Below are 26,807 nucleotides of genomic sequence, written 5' to 3'. Positions count from 1 at the left end.
GTGGTGTGAAATTAAGTGCATATATTTTTGTGGAAACACGACATATGATATTTAAAAATACACGAATGTCAGAACGTTTCATTGAGAGATGTAAGAACAAGCTTCCCGGGGTTGAGACCCAGTGGGGCTCTGGACATGAATCTGTAGGCAGGGAGCTGCACGTGGGTCCTGAGGGCTGGCTGCCGGGCAGCTCTGAACGCAAGTGTTGTTCAGGAAGGAATTCAGGTGCATGTGTGCGTGTGGGTTTAGTGGAGAGAGGGTTTGTAGGAAATTTGTAGCAGGCATATCAGAGAATTTGACTATCATTTTTTATATTTTTAAATATTTATATAAAAATATATAAAATCCCAGTAATGACATGTTATGTTTGCAATATTATCACTGTAAAATGTGACAGATTTTTTTAAAAAGGTTTTTATTCATTTATTTGACAGATCACAAATAGGCAGAGAGGCAGGCAGAGAGAGGAGAAGCAGGCTCCCTGCTGAGCAGAGAGACTGATGCGGGGCTTGATCTCAGGACCTTGAGATCATGATCTGAGCCAAAGGCAGAGGCTTAATGCACTGAGCCACCCAGGCACCCCTGAAAGATTATTTTTTAACCCTCATTTGATACCTTTCCCCAGAGTGACTATTAACAGTTTGTCCTATCAGTTGCTTTCTGTGTATTTTACACTAAGTGTGAAGTTGTATGCTTTTATGTGGTTTAAATAAGTGACATATTTTAAAATATTTATTTTATTTAAAATAAAATATTTCCTGTAGATTTTGTTGTCACTTCACATAGTTATTTAATCAATTTTAATTAATTTACGGTATTCAGAAGAAGAGTGAGAAAACCATCATCTTCAAGTTGCTGGCTGTGTTACTTCAAACATCTTTGTGCTTGTGTGTGTTTCTCTAGGATAGATGTCTTCAAGTGGAACTACTGGGTCAGAAAATACTGTGGGTTTATATATAGATAGATACTGTCAGATCTCCTTTGAAGAGTATGCACTCCTATCAGTGCGTTGTGGAACTACCCATTTTCCCCATTCACTACTTGCTTGACTTCCCTGGTATATTAGATGTGAAATTTTTAAAGATAATAGCCTGACAGCTCATTGCCTGAGCATTTTGCACAGCTATTGGTTGTAAAAATCCTTTTGAAACAAAGTGGGACAAATACTTGGGAAATTATTCCTTTGTGCATTTGTTGGGGACATTTGTTATAACTTTCTCATAGGGTCATTCTATGTTTAAAGGTTACCACAGAAGGGAGTTTTATTTACCCTGTCCTTCAGGTTAATTTGCTGTTGTGTAAACTTTCTAATCAGGAAATAACATTTGGAGAAAAGGCTTCATGTTGCAGTTTTACTTCCTTTTGTTTTGGCCTTTAGAGTGTACAAAGGAGAAATGAATATTCTCTTAAAATGCTTATCTGCATATTGACATTTGCCTTTTCACAGATGATCTAAGTTCTTCGTGTACTGACTTCACACACGGTGCCGTGTGTGAATCGTGCCTCCTGTTCTTTCTCACGGTGGCTCCTTGCTGGGAGATGCCGGCGTTCTGCTGCTGGGTCTCCCGGCCCTGCACCTGAGTGGGGGATCCTGGCCCTCTGGGAAAAAGCTGGGAGGACTTGGATTTGATCCTCAAAGCGATGGGACTTGGAAGCCAGTGAGTGAACCTGTGGGAGGGTCAGGGTCTCTGTCTAAAATAGGATCAACAGCCCCCACCATGGGGATTTCTGGGAAGAGTGGAAGTACTGGGGATTAGATACCTGTGCATAAAAGGGGCTCTGTAGCTTAGAACCGTTGTCTTATGACAGCTTTTCTGCCTTAAAATAATTTAGGAATCGGTTTCAGGATGATCTTTAAGGAAAGGAAGGAAGTTCTGAATTGCCCCAGAGTCAACTTTGCCATACCCAGTGAACTGGTGGGAAAGTAAGAATTAGAAACATTGTGAACACTGACCACTTTAAAATGAAAACAAACTATTTTTTTGCCAGACTATGTCTCCTAGTAAAGCATTTGATTTGAGATAACATTTTATTAGTCCTAATTTTTTTTTTTTTAAGATTTTGAGAGAAAGAGACTGCAAACATGAGCAGGGGGACGGGCAGAGGGAGACGCAGGCCCCCACTGAGCAGGGAGCCCCCACGTGGGGCTCAATCCCAGGACCTCAGGATCATGACCTGAACTGAAGGCAGATCCTTAATCTACTGAGCCACCCAGGTACGCCTTGTCCAAATTCTTGTTTTAAAAAAGACTGCCTCAGGGTGCTTGGGTGGCTCAGTGGGTTAAAGCCTCTGCCTTCAGCTCTGGTCATGATCTTAGGGTCCTGGGATGGAGTCCCTCGTCAGGCTCTGTTCAGCAAGGAGCCTGCTTCCTCCTCTCTCTCTGCCTGCCTCTCTGCCTACTTGTGATCTTTCTCTGTGTGTCAAATAAATAAATAAAATCTTAAAAAAAAAAAAAAAGACTGCCTCTATTTCTGGCAATATGGAGGATTAGAAACACTGATAGAGTTGCATGTGCTAGGTAATACATTACACACACACGTATGCACATGTTGGTATTATATATATAAACACATTTAAATATATATAAACACATATAAATAAATCTTTGTAAATAAATAGCCAAGCTGATGAGAGAGTAAAGGAATTTTCATGATGTTGGAATTCGTTAATGCTGTTGATCTGATGTGTACCTGAAGGTATGTGCCGATTCTTGGTAGCCTAGAACCTCAGTTTTGATGGGACTCTGAACATGAGGCTAGTGCAGGGTAGACAGAGGGGAGACCCAAGGATAATTTAAGGACTCCCAAAGGGCACATCTTCCTGGCGGGGGAGGAGACTGCTGTCAGAAAGAGTTCTTAACTACAGGACCATAGTCAACATTGTTCTGGTGCCAGAATACATACTATATATGTGGGGCTTTAAAAAAAAATTTTTTTTTTAATGGATTGCTACTGAACCCAGCAGGAGAGAACACACATCTTTGCTGGAAGACCTCTTTTTGTTTATTTATTTATTTTTTAAAGATTTTATTTATTTATTTGGCAGACTGAGATCACAAGTAGGTAGAGAGGCAGGCAGAGAGAGAGGAGGAAGCAGGCTCCCTGCTGAGCAGAGAGCCCGATGTGGGGCCCGATCCCAGAACCTTGAGACTATGACCTGAGCCGAAGGCAGAGGCCCAACCCACTGAGCCACCCAGGCGCCCCTTTGCTGGACAAACTCTTTTTAAACCAAGGCCCCCACAGATGGAGTATCAAGAACATGAGTTCATATTGTCCTGTGAAGGAACATACATAGAAACAAGTTCCCCTAAGTGAGAGTCAGGAGATACAACAAACTACATAAGCTCTCAAAGGTTGCAGATAGTAGAATTACCATATAGAATATAAAATCAGTATATCTACTGTGTAGAAATAAATCAGAGACTGAGAATATGATGAAGGATAAACAGGATCAAAATTGACCATAGTTTGAAAAAAGGACCAAAGAGATCTTTAATAAATGATACATACATATTTAAATTAAAAAGTAGACTGATAAAGTACTTTAGACACAGCAAAAGTGAGAGCTGAAATGGAAGATAGGCAAAGATTGAAAGTACAAAAAAAATGGTTAAGAGATAGGAGAGGATAGGATGAAAATGTCAAACGTGTTGAAGCAATCTCAGAAAAAGAAAGGATGGAAGATACAGAACAAATTTATAAACAAAACAAAAAAACAAAGTTATGATGGCTGAAACCTGTTCAAAAGTGGCGAAGTATATAAATGGGAAGCCAATGAATACTAAATTGATAAATAAAAAGACATTCCTACTGGATACATGATCATTGAGACGAGAATATTGACCTTGATGGTGGAGGGGAGGGTAAGTACAAAAAAGGACAGGTAACCTAGAAAGGAATGGCAGACAACTAGATTCTATTTTAATAGCAAATGTAGAAGTCAAAAAAGTGACGAGAAAAAAATTTATCCTACAATTCTGTATTAAGGAAAACCATCATTCAAGAATGAATGCAAAGTAGATCTTTTAAACTAAAAGAATAGCTAAAGGGATAACTCTTCTGTGCGTTTTAACTCTGGTGAGTTGGGAGGAAGAAAGAAAATCAGAGGGCTGGGAAGAGCAGTGAGAATTTTAGGAGGTTGTGATTTAACATCCCCATGAGCTCCAAAATGCCATTTAAAAAATTAAACACTTTATGTGAGTTGCTTGCGTCTGATGACTGATAAGGGTTAGATTTGGCTGTCTTTGCAGTTTATAAGGCTGAATATTTATGTAGATGTTGGAAAACAGAGATGGAAGAATGATGGGTTGAGTGGGAACTCATGGGCCCTGTGGGGAGTGGATGGCTGTAAACACTCGCGAAGGCTATGATATTAGGGTGCAGGCTAAGCAGCTCTCCCAGGAGAAAGGGCTGTCCTGGCTAACAAAAGAAAACAAAAATCTTAAATCTGCCATTTGGAAAAGAATGCTCTCCATAGTAAGTTACATTGTCAGACTTGCCTACTTGCTCAGTGTAATAGGCCATGTCTGCGTTAGTCACATAGCTGTCTTTCTGAATATATTTTATCTCTGTAAATATTCTTTCTGGAGAGACTGCCTTAAGCTTTGAATGGAAAGCTAGCTCAAATTGTTTACCTGTCTATCTACATCTAAGAACGGGGTGACGTTCCGAGGCCGGGGCCAAAATCGTAAACACTTCAGTGAGGTTACTGTGATGAAAACAGTCTGCATTTTGGCTACTTCTGGAATTGTATTTTATTTTATTATTTTTTTTAAAGATTTTATTTATTTATTTGAGAGACAGACAATGAGAGAGAGCATGAGTGAGGAGAAGAGCAGAGAGAGAAGCAGACTCCCTGTGGAGCTGGGAGCCCGATGCGGGACTCCATCCCGGGACTCCGGGATCATGACCTGAGCCAAAGGCAGTCGTCCAACCAACTGAGCCACTCAGGCGTCCCTATTTTTATTATTACTATTTTTTAAGGATTTTAAGCCCTAGATCAAGTCACATGCTCCACTGACTGAGCCAGCCAGGCACCCCTACTTTGGGGATTTTTATTCAATTACTCATAAAATTATTTGTTCATTTGTGAGTTTAAGACATAATAAAGAGCTATATCTCCTAGAGATCCCAATAAAGAGATGTGTATGGAATATGAAAATAACCTGAATTTGTATTTTGGTGTCTTATTCTGTTTTAATAGTTGGTAAAAGTCCATTCTACCATGATTGTTTGATCACCTACAGTGAGTAAAGAGGTCAAATAGAGTTCTCCCACCAACTTTTTTTTTTTTTTTAAGATTTTATTTATTTATTTGACAGACAGAGATCACAAGCAGGCAGAGAGGCAGGCAGAAAGAGAGGAAGGGAAGCAGGCTCCCCGCTGAGCAGAGAGCCTGACTCCGACTCCGGGGCTTGGATCCTAGAACCCTGGGCTAATGACCTGAGCTGAAGGCAGATGCTTAATGACTGAGCCACCCAGGTGCCCCAGAGCTCTCTCTCTCTTTTTTAAAGGTTTTATTTATTTATTTGACAGGCAGAGATCACAAGTAGGCAGAGAGGCAAGCAGAGAGAGAGAGAGAGAGAGGAGGAGGAGGAAGCAGGCTCCCTGCTGAGCAGAGAGCCCAGATTCGGGGCTCGATCCCAGGACCCTGGGGTCATGACCTGAGCCTAAGGCACTGAGCCACTGAGCCACCCAGGCACCCCCCCTGCCCTAGAGCTCTTATTTTATGTGTTTTAATCCCTGTTTGTTGAAGTCAGAGGTTATTCCTTGACTGGTTCTATACTGAATAAAATACCTCCTTATGTATTCGGAATAAAAAATTGAAACCGTTTTGTTTTCAACTAATGAAATCTCCCTGTGACTGAATCAGAACTGTTTAAAACTATTAACGTAGGTTTGGAATTTACAGTTTTGTGGCATAGTGTACAGTGAATACTCTGAAGATGAAGTCTTAGTGAAACTCTGAACTTGCTTGGCTTTGAGAACATTTCTCTGATCGTGGTCATGCTGGCTTGATGGGATTTGACAGTTCTTGAAATTGGCTTTTGTTAACTTGTAGGTTCTTCAGTATAACTTACTGAAATATAAAATGTATAGAACTCTGCTCTAATTATCTAATTTAAAGTAAGGACTTCTACTAATCTATTCTCTACAGCCAAACAGTTGGTGAGGCTAAAAGTGATTTATTTTTCTTGTTTCATATAGATTAAATCCATGGTAATTATCAGGTTTAATTAGGTAATTCCTAGTTGGTACTAGAAGTTGAAAATATTCATTTTCTTAGCTATGTATCTGATTATGAAAAAGACTATCATAATTCTTGCTAGATCATCATCGGTACATGCTTAAGAAAATCTCCACTCCCACCTTCCCTCAGTTGCCAAACATAACACAGATGACTTTCTGATCTGTGTTTTAATTTCACCTCTCTGAATCCAGGCAACCAAATTCCTTTCCAATCAAACAGGGTGTAATAAGTAAGATACTTTGAAGCCTGCCCTTCTGGGTTATGTTTATATTCATAGGCAGGAGAAGCATTCTCATTATTTGCTTGATGTATCCTTTGAATGGAGTTACTTTTACTGGACCGAATGTACTTGCCTTTTCAGTTCCCATGGCCAGCGCTCCATAAGCAGAACCTAGATCATGGATGCTAGTAAGCTTCTCCCTTTTCCAAAAGGGGCCATAAAATTAAGTTTTGCAAGCATTCTGTCACTTTGGGTGGGAAGACGATACTCACATGTTGATAGAATATAATGTTGGAAAGTGTAGATTCATCTGGTACACGAACAGCACACAGTTTGAAAATAAATGTCAAACAAGCATTTTCATCTGGTGGGAATTCTGAGGTGAGAGGTGTGCCTGTTAAAAGGGCTAAAATACCACTTCTAATTTTTTTTTAATTTATTTTCTTTTTGAAGAAGTAGTTAACTTCCGAGTATTCTAAAGCAGGTATTACTAGCACTCAGGGGCAAACCCTTCAGGTAGAAAATAAAACTTAAGTCATGGTCCTTTAAGTGTACGTGTCCTGAAGCCAGACCATTTATATACCAGTTGTGGCTTGTGGAGTATTACTTCAGAAATGTTCGTGTCGGGTTTTTCCCTGCTGGAAGTCTCAGTACTAGGGCACCCCTCCCCACTCCTGTAATTGGCCAGGGTGAGGGGGCCAGGTGTCTGCTCCACCACAGTAAGATTTAGGACAGCAAGATGATTGTGCCCGCCTAGGAAAGGAAATTGACCTTTGTCTTCTTTCTCTCCTAGGTTGTCTTTTTACTCGGGCCACTCTTCATTCTCCATGTACTGCATGCTCTTCGTGGCAGTAAGTACTCTGCGTTGGTGTCCGGTGGGTTGCGCGCTCATGTGTTCCGCCTCAGGGTCCCCTTCCGTTCGGCCAGCTCCGTGCGGCATCCTCCGGAGCTTGGCTTGTGTGGTTCGGAGAGGGGCCTCCCGTGCTTCTGTCGCAGCCAGTCACTACTGGGTGTAGAGGCGGCAGACAGGCACACTCGCTGTATGGGTGGTGAATCGGGAGCTTTCAGGACCGTACAGGGTCTTTCCGGATGAAGGTGGTGCTTCCTTCCGGTGGGAGAAATCTAATCAAGTCTGCCATCCTGGTGCTCAGAGTCAGTGGATGTGGGCCCTTACTTTGGGACATATTTTCTGCAACATACCAGCAGCTTCTCTGTCATCACCGCAGGTCCCTGCTCTGAAGAACTGGGCCAAGGTGGCTGTGCTGGGCAATGACCTGACCCTAATTGGGAGCCCTGACCTTAGGAGCTCAGGGGGCCCCTGTCCTGTGCGGGGGTTGCTGGGTTTAGGGGTGGAGCTTCCAAATTTGTGGACTGTGAAGGCAGGGGTGGAGCTTCCAAATTTGTGGACTGTGAAGGCAGTGGTTGTTACTCCTTGAGTAGGTTTTGTCTTCCTTCCACTTTCTGAAATACTTGATTGACTGCTTTCCATGGGTCTAGAAAGGTTTCAGTTTCTGGAAGAAGTAGTTGCTGCTCAGGGAGCTTAGCATCTTTCTGGTTGGGAGGTTCAGTTGTGTCTGCTAACCCGGACAGCAGTCTGCCAGTCAGCACTTGCAGCATACAAAGGGGACAGTGAAGAGGGAAAACACATTTTCATCCACATTTTGCATCTCTAGAGATGAGTGTTTATCCAGTGTCACTTAAGGAAGATAGGCTTTAGGTCATATACTCTCCGATCCCTGTGAGTCTTTCTCTATAAAATTATCAAAATTTGTTGGGAAAGAGGGGACATCTCTACCCTAAATGATCAGCTACAATTTTTGTCTTAACTTTGTTAGTGGATTTTTATGTGGTTCTGTGTGAATTTGCTCTTTGCTCTTTTTTTCCCACTCTCCTTGTGCTCTAGTATTTAATGCTTACATTATAGGTCTAGAATATGTAATAGAATAGACTGTTGGGAGTTAGTTTGGTCTCACTTGGAGATTTTTAAAAATCAATTTTTACCAGAATCCTGCTTTCATTTGAAAAACCAAATTTGAAAAGTCTAAAGAATGTAAAAATTACAGATGTGTGTGCTGTACAAAATGCAAACCCATGATTTCAAAACCATTACAACTGAGCTAATTTTTGGCTTCTTCACCATTACTGGAAACGTCAGTCTTTTGTCTTAGGTTAATTTAATTTTGCAAGGAAGCAACAGGGTACCAATTAACAGAATTGGGGGCTTCCATTTTAAAATACACACCCAAACGTTTCTGAAAGTGTGCCATGGGGAATGTGGTTATTTAAATGGAGAAACAAGAAATACTATTCCAATATGCGCTGTTCATATATCCCATTAGGAAAAGTTAGCATTCTTTCTAAAGGGAGCCACCGTATATTTTCCTCTTAAATAGGGCATGGAGTCTGGAGGAGATGAAGGCTAGAGCCATTAGTATCCTGAGAAATCTTCCCCAAACCCGAAGTCTTTGACAACACTGATGGCTTTTCAGTGTTTGAACATGTTTTATATGCCCTCAGCCAGACCTTGTCAGTGCCACTTCTGTGTTTTGCTCTCTCACCTGTGTGTATCTTTAAGTCCTTAGAGAGAGTCCTTTAAGTCTTTAAGTCCTTAAGGAGAGAGAGAGTCCTTAAGTCCGTTAGAGTCAACATTAAGACTAATGTTGATATTAATGATTTGCATTTAAACTACTTTGTTGACTCTTTCTGATAATCCTCATGAAGTAGAAGAGGGATGGTTGCCACCCTTTTAGTAGGGGAAATAGGAGCCTTGGGAGGCTGTTGAGGTCAGTCAGCTCTCTAGTGTTCATAGGGTTCCCTTGCTTTGCTGATAGACTGCTTGATCTGAACCCTAGCCCAGTTACTGTAAAGGTCAGGTGATGACTTTTAGCAACTGTCCCCCCGCCCTAAAGATTTTATTTATTGATTTGACACAGAGAGAGAGAACACAAGCAGGGGGAGCAGCAGAGAAGTGGGGGAAGCAGCAGGGGGAGGGAGAGAAGCAGTCTGATGGTGGGGCTCATTCCCAGGACTCTGGGAACATAATCTGAGCTGAAGGCAGAGGCTTAACTGACTGAGCCACCCAGGCACCCCCAACTGTTTTTTTTAATTGTAAAGAATATATTCTCAGATGTATCATATTCCATATCCCTTAGTCTACTGTTCATGTTTACTCCTTTACCCCTTCTCAAAATATCTGTTCATTCAATTATAAACTTTAAGGGCTTTTTTGTAAAATATGAAACTACCGTATAGAACATGAAATTAATATATAGAGGGCCTCAGTGGTAAGCCTGTTGTGTGGAAACCCAGGAGTGTATGAGGAGGTAAGTTAAAGATCTAAGCAGAGGGAAAATGACCTTAACTGTAGGTTGGTAACCGGGTCAGTATGAGCTCTTAGAGGTAAAATTAAAATGGAAAGTTCAGATAAAGAGATTTGTCATAGACCAAGGCCTTTATGGAGAGGAAAGTTGGCCAGAGCAACCATGCACTGCATTTCAGTGACTCTTAAGCAGTGGAAATATTTACTTGATGTGGATGTAGGCCCCAGCTTTTATTTCAGCCCCTGAACACAGATGTCTCCCTGCTTTCCAGCTTTCGCATTTATATGCAACATTTAACCACTCCCATATCCTCTGCCAGTTCCTTAGGCAGTGACTCATCTTGTTTCCCGAGGCATCTTGGCATCGTGGGTCAGTCCCAGATTTGGGTGGAGATATACAGTCATTCAAATTCTGAGGACAGTTTTTGATAGCCAAAACTTCCGCCCAGAATTCCTGACACCCAGAAATTAACTTTAAAAAGTCTCTTAAAGAAAATATCCTGACCATTGTTTTCCTCTGGCGGGCAGCCCAGCCCTGAACTTAACAGTGGTAGAGCACCCATGAAGAGCACCTAGGCTGGCAGGAGCATACGATAGGGCTACTTTGCATATTCCTAGTTCAAGTTCTTAGTGATGCCCACTGAACTTGGCCAACTGCCAAAGAATCCAAATTTACTTCACTGTCCAGGAAAGGAACCATGTTACGAGACTATTCTTTTTGCAGTATATATATAGATCTCTCTCTATATAGGTTGTGTTGGAATATACTGAAGGAATAAACTGAAACACGTTTCCCAGCACTGTACTATGAAGCCTGAAATCTCAGATTGTGTTTCTCATCATCTGTTAGGAAATTCTTGGATTAATTTTTACAGTGGGGTCCCAGGCACCTTGGTGTCTGGGTCTTGCCCCCCGCCGCTGTCTGGTAGTGCTCTTTGATACCACCCACTTCTCTCTAGATTTGTACCACCTCTTACCCGCACTTACCATGTAGTATCTACGATTGGTGAATATTTCATGAGATGGTTTCCAAAGTGAATTAATGCCAGGCATTGCACAAGTGAACAGAGCCCAGGAACTACATGAATCTTGTCTAAATGTAACATGGAATTCTACATCTAAGTTTAGGAACTCTGAATCCTAAAGATGGTGAAATTGAAGTCTAGAGTAAAGACTGTTTAACAGAGGTCACCCTTAGGGTGTTCTCCTGGCCAGATCGGTCTTCAAGTGGAGGTGGAACAATATATTGCCTAAACTTTGTAGTCCACAATGCAGTCTCCGTTGTGTATTCTTTTTTTTAAATAGTCCTTTAAAATGTGAAAACCATTCTTAGCTTGCAAGCTGATCCCCCCTGACTCTAATTAAAATGGAAAAATTAAAAAAAAAAAAAACCTCTCATTTTAAGAATAGATTATTAAGAAACTCTGTGAGAAATCCTGGGGCACCTGGGTGGCTCAGTGGGTTGAGCCGCTGCCTTCGGCTCAGGTCATGATCCCGGAGTCCTGGGATCGAGCCCCACATCGGGCTCTCTGCTCGGCAGAGAGCCTGCTTCCTCCTCTCTCTCTGCCTGCCTCTCTGCCTACTTGTGATCTTTGTCTGTCAAATAAATAAATAAAACAAAAAATCTAAAAAAAAAAAAAAAAAAAAAAAGTTGTTGTTTAAAAAAAAAAAAAAAAAAGAAACTCTGTGAGACAACAGCGTTTTGTAGTTAAGTGTTAGACGATCAAGGAAAGGCAAAAATAAACCAGCCTCACAAAATGTTTTGGTCAGCAACCAGGTTTTAAAAGTGAGAAGTTAGACCCTTTATTGGAAGCTAGTTTTTTTTTTTTTTTTTTTCCAGAAATTTTAGGCAAAATAGGCTTGAGTCTTTTTTGGTGATAGTAAGATAATGAAAGGATACCTAAGTAGTGTCAATAGACATTGAATTTCCTCATTAAAAAAAAGCTCTGTGTGTGTGTGTGTGTAATTTTTTTTTTTTACAAAAAAAAGTATACTTTTGCATTTTTTTTCCAATGTGACCCCATGCATTGAAAAGTCCACGGTTTATTTTGACGAGGTCTTCGTGTGCCCTACAAAGCTATCATGAGGCTTTATTCACACAGATTCAGTGCTGGATTCTCTCCAGGTGAGCAGGAAGGCCCCTCTGCACTTGTCAGGGAACCATCTGCTGCCTGCATGGAGTGTCTTCCTACAATCCCCTCTGCCTTTGAATATCTGGTTATTTTGAGCAAATTGATTCTTTCTGTCCTTGTTCTCTTAAGGAGTAAGAAATTGCCTTTATGAGTCTCTACTAATCTCAGCTAAGCAGCTTTTATTTCTTTAAAAAATACCGGATGTAGTAACTTATTTTCAATAGGTTTTACTTTGCTAAGAGACTGGACTTTTTTTTTTTTTTTTTTTAAAGAGACTGGACACTTGACCCTACATTGAGCAGTTTTATTTTCCTGATCAGAAGCCTGATGCAGAAGAGTGGCTAAGAGCCTACCCTTGCTCAGTTTGCTTTTGTTGGAAGGAAAAACTAAATCTGGAACTTTCCTTTTTACAAGCGTCAGTAGTGATGCCTGGTTTTAGTGAGGACATTCCTGGAGGATATTGGTGGATTATCCCCAAGGCTAATTACCAAACTATTTTTTGCTTTCTAAATCTGGGCTATGTGCAGTCACTGGTTGTATCTGATTTGCCCTGAGCTCTTGCTCTGATGCACCGTCTGGTCACGAAGATAATGGTTCCCCTGCTGGAGATGGAGAAATCGAGATAGGCCTCACTATGGTGAGGCCTGGAGGTGGTTAATTTGCTCTCCAAGTTCTTCTGTGGTAGGTGTCTGTCCTGCCTCTCTAATAGATGAAAAAGTGGGCAGAGCAGTGTGAAGGTTAGTAAAGTATATGATGGTTTTTTGTTTTTCCTGCTAATTTTATTCTGTTTGTGCCTCCTAGAACCCCACATGCCTCTTGACTTTTCTTGTGACAGAAGGGATGACATTAGTGGTAGGCTCAGTTCCTTTCACAAACTTGACTGTTCGTTTTGCCTCTGGGAGTACCTCAGTGACCAGCTGCACATTATTGCTTCTGTTCTGCCTTTTCCACCCTTTCTCTTATTTGTAGTTGGGAACTTTCTGCTTTGTTGTTTCTTTCACCAGAAGGTTGGATATTAGGATCAGGAGGGATCCAGAGATTAGAATTTCTCACTTGGCAGTACTCTGTCCACCAGTGGACCAAAATCCCCACGGGGCAGGTCAGTTGAGGCCAAACTGAAGCATGCTCAGAAAAGAATCTTAAAATGGCCCTGAGAGAGTGATAGAGATGGGTAGGGTGGTGGTGCACACCTTGTACTGTACATAGAAAGAAGTCATGAAGTAAATCCCATGCCCACTACCAGAAGGCTCTTGTTCAGTAGACATTTAATGTATGTTCCCATGGGATTATGTTTTTCAAGTTTTTCTCACAGTTTGAACACTGGTGTATAAATACTATTTTCCTTCCCAATTGAAACTTACCTTTTTAAAAAGTAAAACTCACCATTCAAGTCACAGAAATCCAAATTAAGAACAAAAATGGGATTCCGATTAAACACAGAGGTAGCTAGTAGTTGGCACTTTATCTTTGGGTTATAAGCAACTGACTCCTCTCCCAGAGAAAAAATTGTGTGTTTTAAGATTTATTTATTTGAGAGAGAGAGGGAGAGCATGCGCATGCTTATGAGCCGGGGGGGGGGGGGGGCGGGGGCGGGCAGAGGAAGGAGGAGACAAGCCGACTCCCTGCTGAGCAGGGAGTCCCATGTGGGGCTTGATTATAGGACCCTGAAATTATGACCTGAGCCAAAATTAAGGGCCAGACATTTAACTGACTTGACCCACTCAGGCGCCCCCCAAACAGTTTAAAGACACAGATGGGCTACAACTAGCACACCACCAGGAACTGGACTTGGTCTGCCTGTCTCACTGGCCGCCTGGCTTTTTGGTGTGGCTGCCACTCTGCTCCATCCTTTGACCTCTCGTCATGGCTTGCTGTCCTTGTCTAACCATAGCTTTTGCTTCCTTGTAAGTTTAGTTTGCAGGTAGCCTATCCTGTACCCTGTAGGCGCTCTTTCTATACATTCTGAAAAAGAGAACTCGTTCATCCTTCTGCAAATTCCAGAGGGAGAATACAGCCCAGCAGATCTCTGGATCAGGCCTGTCATAGGTCATCTTCAGTGCCCTCTGTAAAGAGAAGGCAGAGCAGTGTGGTCCGGATGGGGCTCCCCCTCCAACTGTGTCTGTGGAAGAACAGTTCCTCCAGGAGGGGAATTTGTAAGTCGTTGACACTGCCACTGAGTCTATTCCGAACCGTACAAACACTGGGTGTAGAGTTCCTTACTTAGCTCTTCTGAGCTTTAAGAGAGAAGCAATGGACTTCCTTACATGGATGTGTTCAGTGCATAAGTGATTAGCAAATGCATGTGTAGGGAGTGGGGAAGGTGGGGGGAGTGGAGTTTTAAAGGCAGGGACTTACAGAGCCTTTTTATTATAAGCTTCAGCATTAAAGCAGGACTTCTGTCCCTATATGTAGTTCTAGTAGAGCGGTGGTGAGAGCTTCCAACACTGTTGTTCTGAGACAGTTATGAACATAGACTTCCCTCAATAGAGTCTTGTTTTTTAAAGGTACATATACTGTCTTTCCTCTTTCCTCTTAAAGGACAAGGAATAAAATAAAAAGTGATAATCCACAAAATGAAAGAATGGAAAAGGAGAGAACAGGCAAGAGGTAATGATTTGGGGGAAGGAGTTAAATGAGTGGTAGAGGAAGTCAAATCTCTAGTGCCTCCAGAGGGTGAGGTATTAAAAGATCTGCACTGCAGAACCTGAGAAAGGCTTAACGCAGAGCCACCAGAAAGACAACACTGTCTGCTCTGTTGAAGCTGCTGATGGAGGAAAAGACTTTGGCTGGCAGCATGGGAGGGAAGTCATCCACATCTGGAGTTGTGGGGGTGTCCGCTGTGGAACTCAAGTGGTCCAAGGTCCAGGAAACTCAGTGTGGTTAGGTCCGTGGCATCGGTTGAAATGGAGGATTCTTCACAGCGACAAACAGGGCTATCATGATACCTGGTCTTCCCAGAGCTACACTAAGTATCTTGGACTCAAGGAAACAGCAGGAAAACAGGAAGCACACCCAGTTAGTCCGTCTCACCTAGAGCTGAGAACTGTTTTGTGACCACAGCCTGCATAAACACCATGGCCATTAGTCATCAGAAGAGTCAGAGCCTGGAGGGGAGGGTAAGGTTAGGGGTAAAACCACAATGGGGGGATTCCTAGTACCCCCTCAGGGTGAAATCATCTCCGGGTAGCGAGAGAAGAGGGTAACATCTATACTTGGGTAGATGTGTAAGGAGAAACTAGCTATTATAGGGGTGAGGGTTTCACCTAAAGTACATGGAAGCTTAGGTACTAGTCCATAAGTGAATGCTAATTCTTTTCACAGGGATGTTAGAGGAATTTGGGGGCAAGCTACCTAGAGTTAAAGTGAGGGTCTCTGGAAGGAAAATACTGTCAGAAGGATTTTAGAAACCCAAGTGAGGAAGGACCTTCAAAGTCCTGAGTTTTCTTTGAGTTGGAAGCACAGATTAGGACTACGTGTAAATCCGTTTTATAGTTGGTATTGTTTCTTTCGTGCTATGTCCTTAACAGAGACATATTAAGTATTTATAATTCATAGGTATATAATTTTATGGTCTGAAGAACCCATGCCTTTAACAGATATATGAAAAGGCAGCTAAATAAGCAAAAGAGGGACAGCTGAACTTTTGGGGAGTAACATCCAAAACTTGGCTTCAGCCCCAGTCCAAGTACTATTCTTTTTAAAAGAATAAAACATTTGCAATGAAGATAGAATCTAGTGAGGGGAATGTTAACTGGCATGGTTGTGTTACCTAACTGGCTTCAGTTCCAGATGCAAACTTTTCTTCAGCCAGAACCAACTATCTCCCCAACTTCAGAATCTTGAGACAAGCCTCTTACTGTTTACATTTTTATAGTTTCAACAACAAAGAGGGAAAGGAGAGGCTCTGCAGAAAGTCAGGAGCACTTTAACCAGCTAACAAGTGCAATTCAATTGAACAACTGGTATGCTCTTTTACAATTAGATGTTTCTACTGTAAAACACTTGATAAAATTAGACAATCTCTGAGTTTTTGCCAGCTGCTGAGAAATGAGTATTTGCTCACAGCAGTGCACAAAGAACTGGGAATGGATCTGTTTATCTATTTCAAGTAGGCAGTATCTATGGGCATAGCCATTCATAAATTGTTGGAATCCATTTAATTGTTATGAGTCACAAATTACCAAACAGAAGTTTTAAAATATATTTTAAAACCATATTCTTATTAGATAGAAATAAGGCAAAAAATTTTTTTGTTTTGTTTTTTAAAAAGAGACCAGATTTGCTGAAAGGAAATGACAGGAAAACTATCCAAACCCTTTTGCATCACAGTCTTTAGAGATGCACCCAAGTCAAAGGCAGGCTGACACAGAAAAGGGGAAATTCTCAAGTCCCTGATGAGTACAGGGAAAAGTCATGGAACTTAAAAGATTACAGAGCACAGGTGCTAATCAAAGACTAATTCACTGCTGGGTCGGAGCTCAACTAGAATCTGTATTATTTAGGCAGAGTATTAGATTTACTTAAAATACAGATTATGTAGTCTCCACTGCCCTTTAAAATAACCCGAAGTGAGCAGAACTCTTGAGTAAATTGAATCAATTAAACAAACTCAATCTCTAGATAGATTGGGTGGAAAACATAGCAGCTGGGCCCAGGGTAGACACCTTGTGCTCAGAATGCTAGCAGTTTGTCCCAAGACTTGGAACTAAGGATAACACTTGGCTGTGAATCAGAATTACAACAGATGCAAGAGGAGAAGCTGCCCTTGAAATCCTTGGAAGTCCTGAACATGGACACCCCTTGCCATGTTTACAATTTGAATAGTCATCTAGATAGGGAAAGTAATGAACTGTTCTAAAGACAAGTTTCTGGGGCAGTCCCTTTTTGTTTGGCTTATTTAAAAGGATTAAGTTGCAGGTGTTGATGAACATAAGAATGCCTAAAGTCCTGTCCTATATATAACTTATACTCTGATTAGTTAATGGTTATTAATAGTGATGGTTATTAATATATAATGACTTGTTCATGTAAAACACCAACCCTTTCGGGGTGTGGTGATACTTAAAATGTATAAAGTTTCCAGTTGGTATGTTGAGCTCTTCTCTTTATTCCTATCTTCTTTATTAGCTTTACCTTCAAGCCAGGATGAAGGGAGACTGGGCAAGACTCTTACGCCCCACACTGCAATTTGGTCTTGTTGCTGTGTCCATTTATGTGGGCCTCTCTCGAGTTTCGGACTACAAACACCACTGGAGCGATGTACTGACTGGACTCATTCAAGGAGCCCTGGTTGCAATATTAGTTGTAAGTATATAGGGCAGCAGCCTACAGCTTGATACTGATAAACACAGGGAGGAGTTAAGTAGAAATCCTGTCCCAGGGAGAAAACAATCCAAAGGCAGATAATGTGGCTCAGTAATTTTTACTGGGTAATCACTCGATGTTACTATGTTGCTCTTTCCAAAAGTTACAAAAATCTTAACTATATGTACTTTTGTAAAAGGCTACTGCTATAGTGTTTAGTTTCGTTTTGGTATGGATTGCAGAATAACCTAAGTGCTAACAGAGTAAATCTATTTACTCAAGACCTAACTAAGCAACTCTCAATTTAATAGCATCTTTTTCTAACTCCGTTAGTCCCCCCTTTTTTTGGGTACCCCTTCTCTGTGATAGGGTTTAATTTCTGCCAACTGCCTGTTGCAACTGTGTATATGGTTTTTAAACTGAGAATGGGACAAAAGTATTTAATGATGTAATTTAAGTATAACTTGTTTTCTGTAGGCAGTGTATGTAGCTGATTTCTTCAAGAACAGAAATTCTTTTAAAGAAAGGAAAGAGGAGGACTCCCACACAACTCTGCATGAAACACCAACGACAGGGAATCACTTTAGGAACAGTCACCAACCTTGAAGGTAGCAGAGTGCCCAGGTGAAGCTGGCCCGCTTTCTAAAGGAAAATGATTGCAACCAGAAGACAAGAGTTTTCTTCATGGTGTACAAGCCTTTAAGGGACTGCTGCTGCTATACCTCTTGGATGCCCACTTTACCTGTGTGTATATAGTTACATTTAACACAGTGGTTCTCTAATAGCTCTAAGTTCATTTAAAAAAAAAAAAAAAAAAAAAAAAGCCTTTCACTAAAACAATGCCCACCTGTACATTTTTTATTAAAAAAAATGTAATGCTTATGTACAAATGTGTATGTAATATGCTTTCTTCGGATGATGCCTGATTGAAGTATATAATACATATTAAAATGTCTGAGTACAACTGCCTTGAAATGGGAGAATCAAATCAACATTTCTGTAAGCATTTGTAGTCAACTGTAATCAGGTGGTGAAAAATTTAAAATCCCACATTCGTTTAGCTAATTCTTTATAAGTAGAGGCTGGCAGCAAACACAATATCTCTCTTGATTTTGGTGATTCCTAAGAGAAAAGAAAAGACAGTTTAAACCTCCAAGATCACAAAGATTGTAATTCCCCTCTGGTGGGGTTTTAATACAACAATCCTGATGACACAAAGCCTTGTTGGTCTAAGAGGAGAGCAGGGTAACTTAGAAACCAGATTCCTACTCTTGTGACCCTAGATTCGGTAGTACCCTGTGTGTGTGTGTGTGTGTGTATGTGTGTACGGGGCTGAGACGGTGTCTATGCACAAAAACTCACTGAAGAAAGGACTAAACTGTCGAAGGCAGTTAGCTGACCCCAAAGCATGAATTTTCAGCCTATTTCAGGAGACACTTTATTTTCACTTACCACGTGAGATTCTTTCTGAACTAAGGCAGGACAAAATTTATTATTTAATAAATTTACATAACTAAACTCTGGCTGATTAAATAGGCCTGCCCCATCAACCGTATGGAAACAGTACCCAGTTGTTGCATACCTCTGAGGACACTGGTTAGCAGAAATCATTAGGGATTGTGACTATATGAGCAACTAACTCAGAACGACAAGGTGCTGGCTGCTATTCTTTAAGTAATTAACTCACAGCCCTTTTTCTTGGCAAATATTCAGATGGAACAAACTGTAATCAGGTTAGGCAGGCCCCCTGCCTGCCTCTAGTTACTACCACCTTAGACTGGCCATCTGGTTTTACCTGGTCTTCCTGCTTCCACCGTGCTAATCTGCAGACCTCCCTACAATGCAACAGCAAGAACTGCCAGAGCACACCACTCCTGTGGTCAAACCTCCAATCATTTCACAAAAAAGCCAGGGGCTGAGGGGTAACATGATCATCTCTTTTCTCCTTTCTACTATTCTACTCCTCACTCTGCTCTAGCCACATTGGTCTCTTGCTCTTGCTTACATCTATCAGGCATACGTGAAGGGCCTCAATACCACCTTCTGAGTGGAGGCCCTAGCCCATCTCCTCTATCCCTCAATTCCTATTGTCTCTTCCTTTCTTACTATAGACTGAAATAGTTTAACTGTTGACTTATTTTATGTCTCCTCACATTAGAATGTAAGCTCCATGAAGGCAGGAATTTGTGTTTTTTTTGTTCACTGCTGTATTCCCCTGGTGCTTAAAACCATGCTGCACATAGCACACAATAAATATTTATAAATGATTATATAAAAAATCTTGAAACTTTTTCCCAGAGAGACATTCTAAAATGTTATTTAAATACTACTACAAAACAAAACAAAAAAACCTAGATCGCCCTCCATGGCATTCCAGTGAAGAACATCTGAAAATGTCTTCCTATGTTATGGCCAAGAACTCAGGTCTCAAAAGATTTGCTTAATGATTAGAAAAGGGCCACAAACTGGATACTGACCTTCTGCAAATTTGTTTTCCAGCTCAGTGTTTCCAATGGCTTTTGCTGCTTGACACATCTGTCGAAGCAGTTCTTCCAGGCGCCTCATACAACGAATTATGCTGCCTGTAGAGAAAGGAAACAAATCACTTGTAAAATGAAAATAACCAGAACAGTAGAACTTTTGTTAGAGGCAAGGTAGAAGAACATGCGATGATTAACTAATAGTACTTTGAGGGACTTCCCATCCAATAAATGAGGTCGAAGACCTGACTGGCTGCCTGATCAAGGCACTAGGAGAGATACAAAATCAGAAAGTTTAATTTTCCATCCCTAGCTAATGGTAAAGAGTCCTAATTTATTATAATGTACTGACATTTGCTCTTGTAAGTTCACAAAATGCCCTGGGAGCAGGGGGAGAGCAACTTTGGATTAAGGACACCAAGATAACCTATAACCTGGGTCTGTAAGCATGAGGAGGTCTTTGTCAGACAGCAACAAAAGATGACCACTGGGCCAATGCAGGGAAGTACAACAAAAGTGCAGCTACTCAAGGACCCTGAGGGCGGCCTACTGAGGTATCTGGATACCATCTGGTGAAGAGAATGCAACTGGAGATTTTTAAGCAGGGGACGAACAGCAGGATCAGGTTTGTCATTTTAAAGCTGCAATCATTCATTCTTCTTGACCTTAGATTTTTACCAGTGCTTTCTCCATATCGTGTATCCTCAAGGGAGCACAAAGGAAAAGAGTCTATTCCCACTGGATCTGACTCCCTGAGATCAGTGTTTTTATCAAAGCTGAAGCTGTAAACATAATTTAACTTCTACCACACTTGAGCTAAACATCATTTGACTTCTACCACACTTAAGCAAGCAAGGGGCCTGGGATCCTTTCTCAGAGAGCTATCTGCTTAAATTTAAAAGTTTTGAGAATTTATTTTTAATGTGTGAAGTATATTAGAAGAATATCAGTCTGATATGCGAGGTATGAACTCCTCTAGTTTAAGTCCTTACCATTATTAACTCCTTTTAACACTGAACTGATCCATCAACATTTATCAAGTTCCTATAATACACTGTGCACAGTTGATTTTCTCTTAATGCCCTCCATGTTCTCTTCCACTGTGCCCAGTGCTTGAGGGGAAACTGGGGAGAGTTAACTCAGGAAGGAAGATGTAATTTGAGCTTAGATGAAGATAAAATAAAAGCCATTTGCCCAAGAGAATCCGCATAATCCAGCAGCAGGTGCCCACGCACATGTAAAGCACCTTCTCTTTCCTGTGGGATAATTCCAAGAGCCAAAGATAATACTGCAGAAGAAGGGCCTGCACCCTTAAGGACAACGTTCCTCGTTGCTGTACCCACCACTGAGCCAGAGCAATGAAAACATAGTGATGTTACTTTCATATTCTGGGAGGTTTGGGGGATGACACTGATAATGAAGATGACCAGCACACAGGATACCTTAAAAGACAAATGGGGATAATACCCTGCCATCTACTACCTATAGGATGTTTGCCTACTTTAGATTCAGTTCAATACTATTTAAAGATTTTATTATTATTTATTTATTTATTTATTTGACAGAGATCACAAGTAGGCAGAGAAGCAGGCAGAGAGAGAGGAGGAAGCAGGCTCCCCGCTGAGCAGAGAGCCTGATGTGGAGCTTGATCCCAGGACACTGGGATCATGACCTGAGCCAAAGGCAGAGGCCCCAACCCACTGAGCCACCCAGGCGCCCCAGAGCAATACTATAATAATACAGAGAGTATCCTCTACCTAACTCTGAATTTGTCTGACAAATTTGTCTGACAAATTCTCTGACATTGGCAAAACTCTGAAGGAATGTAAAATGTCATGATACAGGCCTTCAGCCAAAATATTCCAAGCCCATTGGACTTTTTTTTCTGGTCTTGTTCTCATTAAAAGGTTCATGAATTCTAGGAAAAAACTCCAGCCTTAAAATATAGCCGATTTCTACTACACAACTCTGTTAAAGTTATTTAGTACCTAGCAAGGGACTTTGTGAGAGTCAACAGCAAAATGGCAATCAGAACAGAGACAAATTCTGTAAAATCCAACCAATCGCATATATACACATCTTATAATAACCCTCAGGACTTTCTTGTATTACTAGAGAGTAAAGTTACCAATGTTCCTAGTTACATTTAGGCATCAAAGAAAGGAAAAAAGGGTGATATCCAACACTTTCTGAGCACTTATTTTGTGGTGGATCTTCTGATACATTATCTCATGTAAAACTTCTCATTTGACGTTTACAATTGGACCAAGTACTGTCTCCATCCTCATTTTACAGAGAGGGAAAAGGAGGAGGAGAAGTTGCATACAGAACCTGACCAAGGTCAGAGCCAGGAGTAAATGATGGAGGCAGGATTTGAATCCAGACCAAAGATTCTAGAGCCCAGGCATTTACCAATATCATAGTGCCTCACAGAAATATCTATATTTTCTAAATTTTCTATAATAAATGTATATTACCTTATAAATTCTAATTTATATATTTAAAGTAAGAAAAATTATATTTTTAAGTTTTTAAAGTTTGAGAGCACGCAAGTGCAAGTAGTTGCGGGGAGGACAGCAAAGGGAGACAGAAAGAATCCTCAAGCAGACTTTCTACTGAGCACGGAACCTGACGTGGAACTCTATCCCAGGACTGTGAGATCACGGACCTGAGATGGAATCAAGAGCCGCTTGCCCCACTGACCCAGCGAGGTCCCCCAAATTTTTTAAAGTTTTTTAGGCCTTATGCTAAAGCTTTTCACTTGCATAAAAATCTTCATTGCCAGGTAGTGACAGAGAATTTATATTAATGAGGTTCCAAAAATAGTAAGCAGTAAAAATTGGCAAGTACGATCCAAATAAAGGAGTCTTGTTTTCTAAATTTGGCAATTAAAGTCACTGGTGTAGTAATTTCACCTGATCTTAGCCAAAAGGCCAAGAGGCAAATCTCCTAGTAATTTCAACAAACTGAGATAACACATTACCATGGATCAAGATGGAAATGGGGCGGGGGGGTAAGGAACTAAAGGTGGTCTGTTCTCAACTAGTCCTGAGCCCCTGCTGTAAAAGGAGGGAGGGATTAAAGGTGATGACAACAAAATACCTGCCAAGACAAACTGACAGCAGCAGCTCCCATTTATTGAATGCTATGTGCCAGACACTGTGCTAAAGGCTCTTTATATGTCATGTTAGCCTCACACTATGAGGAAGGAGCTATTACACTCATTTTATAGCCAAAGAAACTGAGGCACAGTTTAGTAAGTTGCCCAAGATCATTTAACTGAGTGAGTAGGATTTATGGCCAGGATTTGTGCTCTTGCTCTTAACCACCTGATTATGTTTGTAGCTGAAAAAGGTGTGGATGAAAACTATAAGCCTATTATTAATGGCAAGATTGAGGAAGGTGGAGAAAAGAGTGAAGCAAGGCCCTGAAATTCAGAGCAAGGGCGGAAGGGTCCATCTTCCAAAGAAGAAAGAATAAGGTAAAGGACAGAGGTACATGAGTTTCTCGATAAAGAAGACAGACCTAATGCTTTCTCCCTTTCCTATGATGCACAAGTGACAACCTATGAAGCTGGGGGCAGAGCTGCTGCAGATACTTAACACTTCATGTCCATTATCTCTGGAAGTGGACAGACCAGGAATTACATTTCATTCTGTGCCATTTACTATGTGAGGGGCTGTATTACTAAGCTAGGAGTGACTTCTTTGTGAGTGATAAAAATATTCTAAAATTAGATCATGAAACTCTGAATACAATAAAAACCACTGAATAGTATAATCAGAAGGATGACTTTATGCTTAATATGAGTTCTTCCAGAATGGTAATGTAAACTTGAGGTGAAAATGATCAGTGACACTGAATTGGACATTTAAAATGGTGGATTTTAGATTATGTAAGTTCTGTCACAATTAAAAAAAAAAAAAGGGGGGGGCAGTGATTAGTCAGAATTCAATTTCACTTCCTATTCTAGCCCCTGGCCCACAACCATTAGTTTACTTTGTCTCTGCGGACAGTTCTTATAAGTGGAATTATACAATAAGTTGCCTCTTTTTTTTTTTTTTAAACACTTAGAATTTTACTGTGTTCAATTTTACCCACATTTTAGCAATAATCAGTATTTCATTCCTTTTTATAGCTGAATACTACATTACACTGATATACCAGAATTTATTCATCCACTAACGGACATTTGGGCACACATGCAATCATCAGATTCATCAGGTTCTTGAACAGAACAGTATTATTCTCATTGAGGATAGAAAGCAACACCTTTCTCTGAATAGTGTTTCCATCTCTAGCTTTCTGGGATTCCACAAAGTGGTCCCCCGTAGTTCATGTCCTGAATCTGATTTAATATTTCTATCTAGGTGGTTTTAATGAATTTGAGGTCAGGATCACAAATATATTTTTCTGCAAATACTAAGAACAAGATCCCAGCTTAGGCTAAACCCCTTCTGGAGAGTAGAGACCGCTACTCAAAATGCACCAAGTACAGCACCAGTCCTGATTCCCACTAGGGTCTCAGTCGTTATTCATCAGATGTGTAAGTATCAAGTACTAATTTCTAAGTAATTTAGTACTAAAATTTTGCCAGAAGTAAAACAGAAATGATACATGTTAATAAATGGTCACTCTATTATTATTAGCAGAAGTATTTCTAAGAACAAATCAACTGGCAACTCCATAATGACACTGATGTCCCCTGACCTAGGGAAGGATACAACTATGCCAGCTGAAAGGCATTTTTAAAAAGAGTGTAAATGGAAGGACAGTGTCGGAATGCACTACATGGTGAACAGTTTCAAGTGAGAGCACACATCATCAGGAGAACTCCTGTGGTGAAGGAGTAGAAAAGCAACTCATGTGTAGTGAAGACTATAATACTGTTGTTGTTCAGACAGAAATAAAATTTAATGGCCACTGAATGCTTCCATGGATCTACTACATAGATCAGTAGACTGAAACCCTAGTTTGGTTTAACAGAAATAAGAAATAACTACATTCTTACCATTTTTTCCAGGGTGATAATAGAGGAAATAATAATTTGTATGAAGTCTTGAAAATTCCTCAACTGAGTCACAGTATAAGTTCTTCTCTTGTATTAGGCATCCCCTCAAACACACAGTATTCATCATTACAATGTTAATTTGTGCCAATTAATGTTTGAAAAATACTTAAAACTACTACTTCTGAGGCTCATGACTTGAAATGTCATATAAAGGAAATTTTTCATATAAATTAAATTTTCATATGAAAAAAATTAAGAATCTAACTGCAAACAATACGGTTTGAGTGAAGGGCATTTTAAACTTTCAGTGCAATCATTTTCTGCCCATCAAAGTAAAGACACAATGTACCATGGGCTAGAGCTTTGATTATAGTATTTTTCCAATTATATAAAGCATGTACAATAACAAGATGAGAACAGTATTCTGAAATGGAAGAACTAAGTAACAGCACGATAAAAAGGGGAGGCACACAGTATGCTAGAAAAAGAAAATACTCTCCTAAGTAAATCAGGGTTCTCAGTTTTTTCTTTTGCTGTTTAATTATGCTGTTTTATTCCTAAGAGTTAATATATAGTCCATCCCAATTTTAGAAAGAAAAAGTATAGCTGATACAATGACACCCAGACCAGAAAAACATGAAGATTATACTGAGTTAGAGCAAACTTCAAGTTATAATTACAAATGGAATTCCTCAGATTTTAAAACTTTGATTCCTCACACAAACTGTGATGCAGAAATAACCCTAAGGAATTGAAAGGGGGCAAAATGGATTTCAGGAATGCCAGTAGGCTCTGGAAAACTGCAAACTCTTATCAATTTTAGCAGTTTCTGATCTGTCTTCCTATACTGTGACAACTCTTCCTTTTAAGTACAAAGAACAGAAAAAACAGTCCACAAGGATAATTTTATAGGGCACCCTGTATGTGCAGGTCTGTTGCCCCTTGATTTTTCTTCAAACAAACAAAAGGAACTACTCTCTGTTATGAACTATTTTTATGTCATGTGTCTGACTTCTCAGAGAAGTAGATATTCTATAAATATGAGCTACTAACAAATCTTAAAATTATTTCAGCATAGAACAGTCAGTTTCAGCCTTATGTTCCAAAAAGATGCCAGACTGAAGAGTGGTGGGTGCTGTATGACTGCATTTACACCTTCACACCACATAAGCGGTCGTATATGGACCTCGGTTCCTGTGTGTGAAGCAGTGTTCACAAGCAAGGTCAAGTGTCATGCTTCCCTCTTCTGATATCCTCAGCTATTGCATCCCACTGTGAACTACTACAGACCTCCTTACCATTCCTACAAGCACAAACTGTCAGTGGATGGAGATGGTACAATCTAGGTCAGGATGTAAGAAGTCCCTAGGTGATCCAAAATTCAAGGATAAGGCATTATGGTGCTTAGATGAACTTATTAACTACCATGTGACTTGTAATCAGAGGCTGGGGTTTAAATCATAGTGCCATCACATACCACACCTCTATTACCTTGGGCAAATTATTTACTTCTTAAAAAACTCAGCTTTCTTGTGCCAAGTAAAGTGTCTACCCTGAGTTGCCATTTTGTTGATTAGATCTAAATTATATAAAGCGCTTAGCACAATGCCTGGCACACGGCAGTCACTTTAATAAATGATGATGGTCTCAGTAAAAGAATACTCGGAAAAAGATTTAGAACCACATTATGAAATGATCATTTAATGGAGGATTAGAAATAAATTTCAGATACCATAATAAAATATATATATACTATTAAAAACTTTAACATTTTAAACCTTAAAACCCATGAAGTTCAGCAGAGTAAAGGCTCAAAGTAGAAAATTTTAATATTCTGTTGCAGAGATGTTTGACCTATGCATCATAGGTCATCATAGTTTGTGATTCATAAACTCAGTAAACGATCAGTCTTTAGTAATACCAGTTAAAAAGTATATATAACAAGTGTGAAAAATACAATTTTTCTTAAGATAGAGCTACAAACAGGGGCGTCTGGGTAGCTCAGTGGGTTAAAGCCTCTGCCTTCGGCTCAGGTCATGATCCCAGAGTTCTGAGATGGAGCCCCGCATCAGGCTCTCTGCTTAGCGGGGAG

The 26,807-nt window shown here is 40.4% G+C and overlaps 2 protein-coding genes across 3 annotated transcripts in view; one reads left to right on the top strand and one right to left on the bottom strand.

Moving 5' to 3' along the window:
• The window catches only part of PLPP1 (phospholipid phosphatase 1), a 94,226-nt gene extending 76,027 nt beyond the window's left edge, over window positions 1–18,199 (top strand). For both annotated transcript variants that reach the window (XM_059175000.1, XM_059175001.1), the window contains exons 4-6: window positions 7,263–7,320; window positions 17,048–17,224; window positions 17,702–18,199. In XM_059175000.1, coding sequence (XP_059030983.1) covers window positions 7,263–7,320; window positions 17,048–17,224; window positions 17,702–17,830 — 364 coding nt within the window. In that variant the 3' untranslated portion in view covers window positions 17,831–18,199. The remainder of the gene's footprint in view (window positions 1–7,262; window positions 7,321–17,047; window positions 17,225–17,701) is intronic.
• The window catches only part of MTREX (Mtr4 exosome RNA helicase), a 98,959-nt gene continuing 90,208 nt past the window's right edge, over window positions 18,057–26,807 (bottom strand). Inside the window, exons 26-27 of the mRNA XM_059174998.1 lie at window positions 19,702–19,806; window positions 18,057–18,346 (exon numbers count right to left, since the gene is read on the bottom strand). Coding sequence (XP_059030981.1) covers window positions 18,294–18,346; window positions 19,702–19,806 — 158 coding nt within the window. The 3' untranslated portion in view covers window positions 18,057–18,293. The remainder of the gene's footprint in view (window positions 18,347–19,701; window positions 19,807–26,807) is intronic.

Source organism: Mustela lutreola, chromosome 5, assembly GCF_030435805.1.
Source record: "Mustela lutreola isolate mMusLut2 chromosome 5, mMusLut2.pri, whole genome shotgun sequence".
Taxonomy (NCBI): Eukaryota; Metazoa; Chordata; class Mammalia; order Carnivora; family Mustelidae; genus Mustela; species Mustela lutreola.
This window is presented reverse-complemented; position numbering and strand designations above follow the sequence as displayed.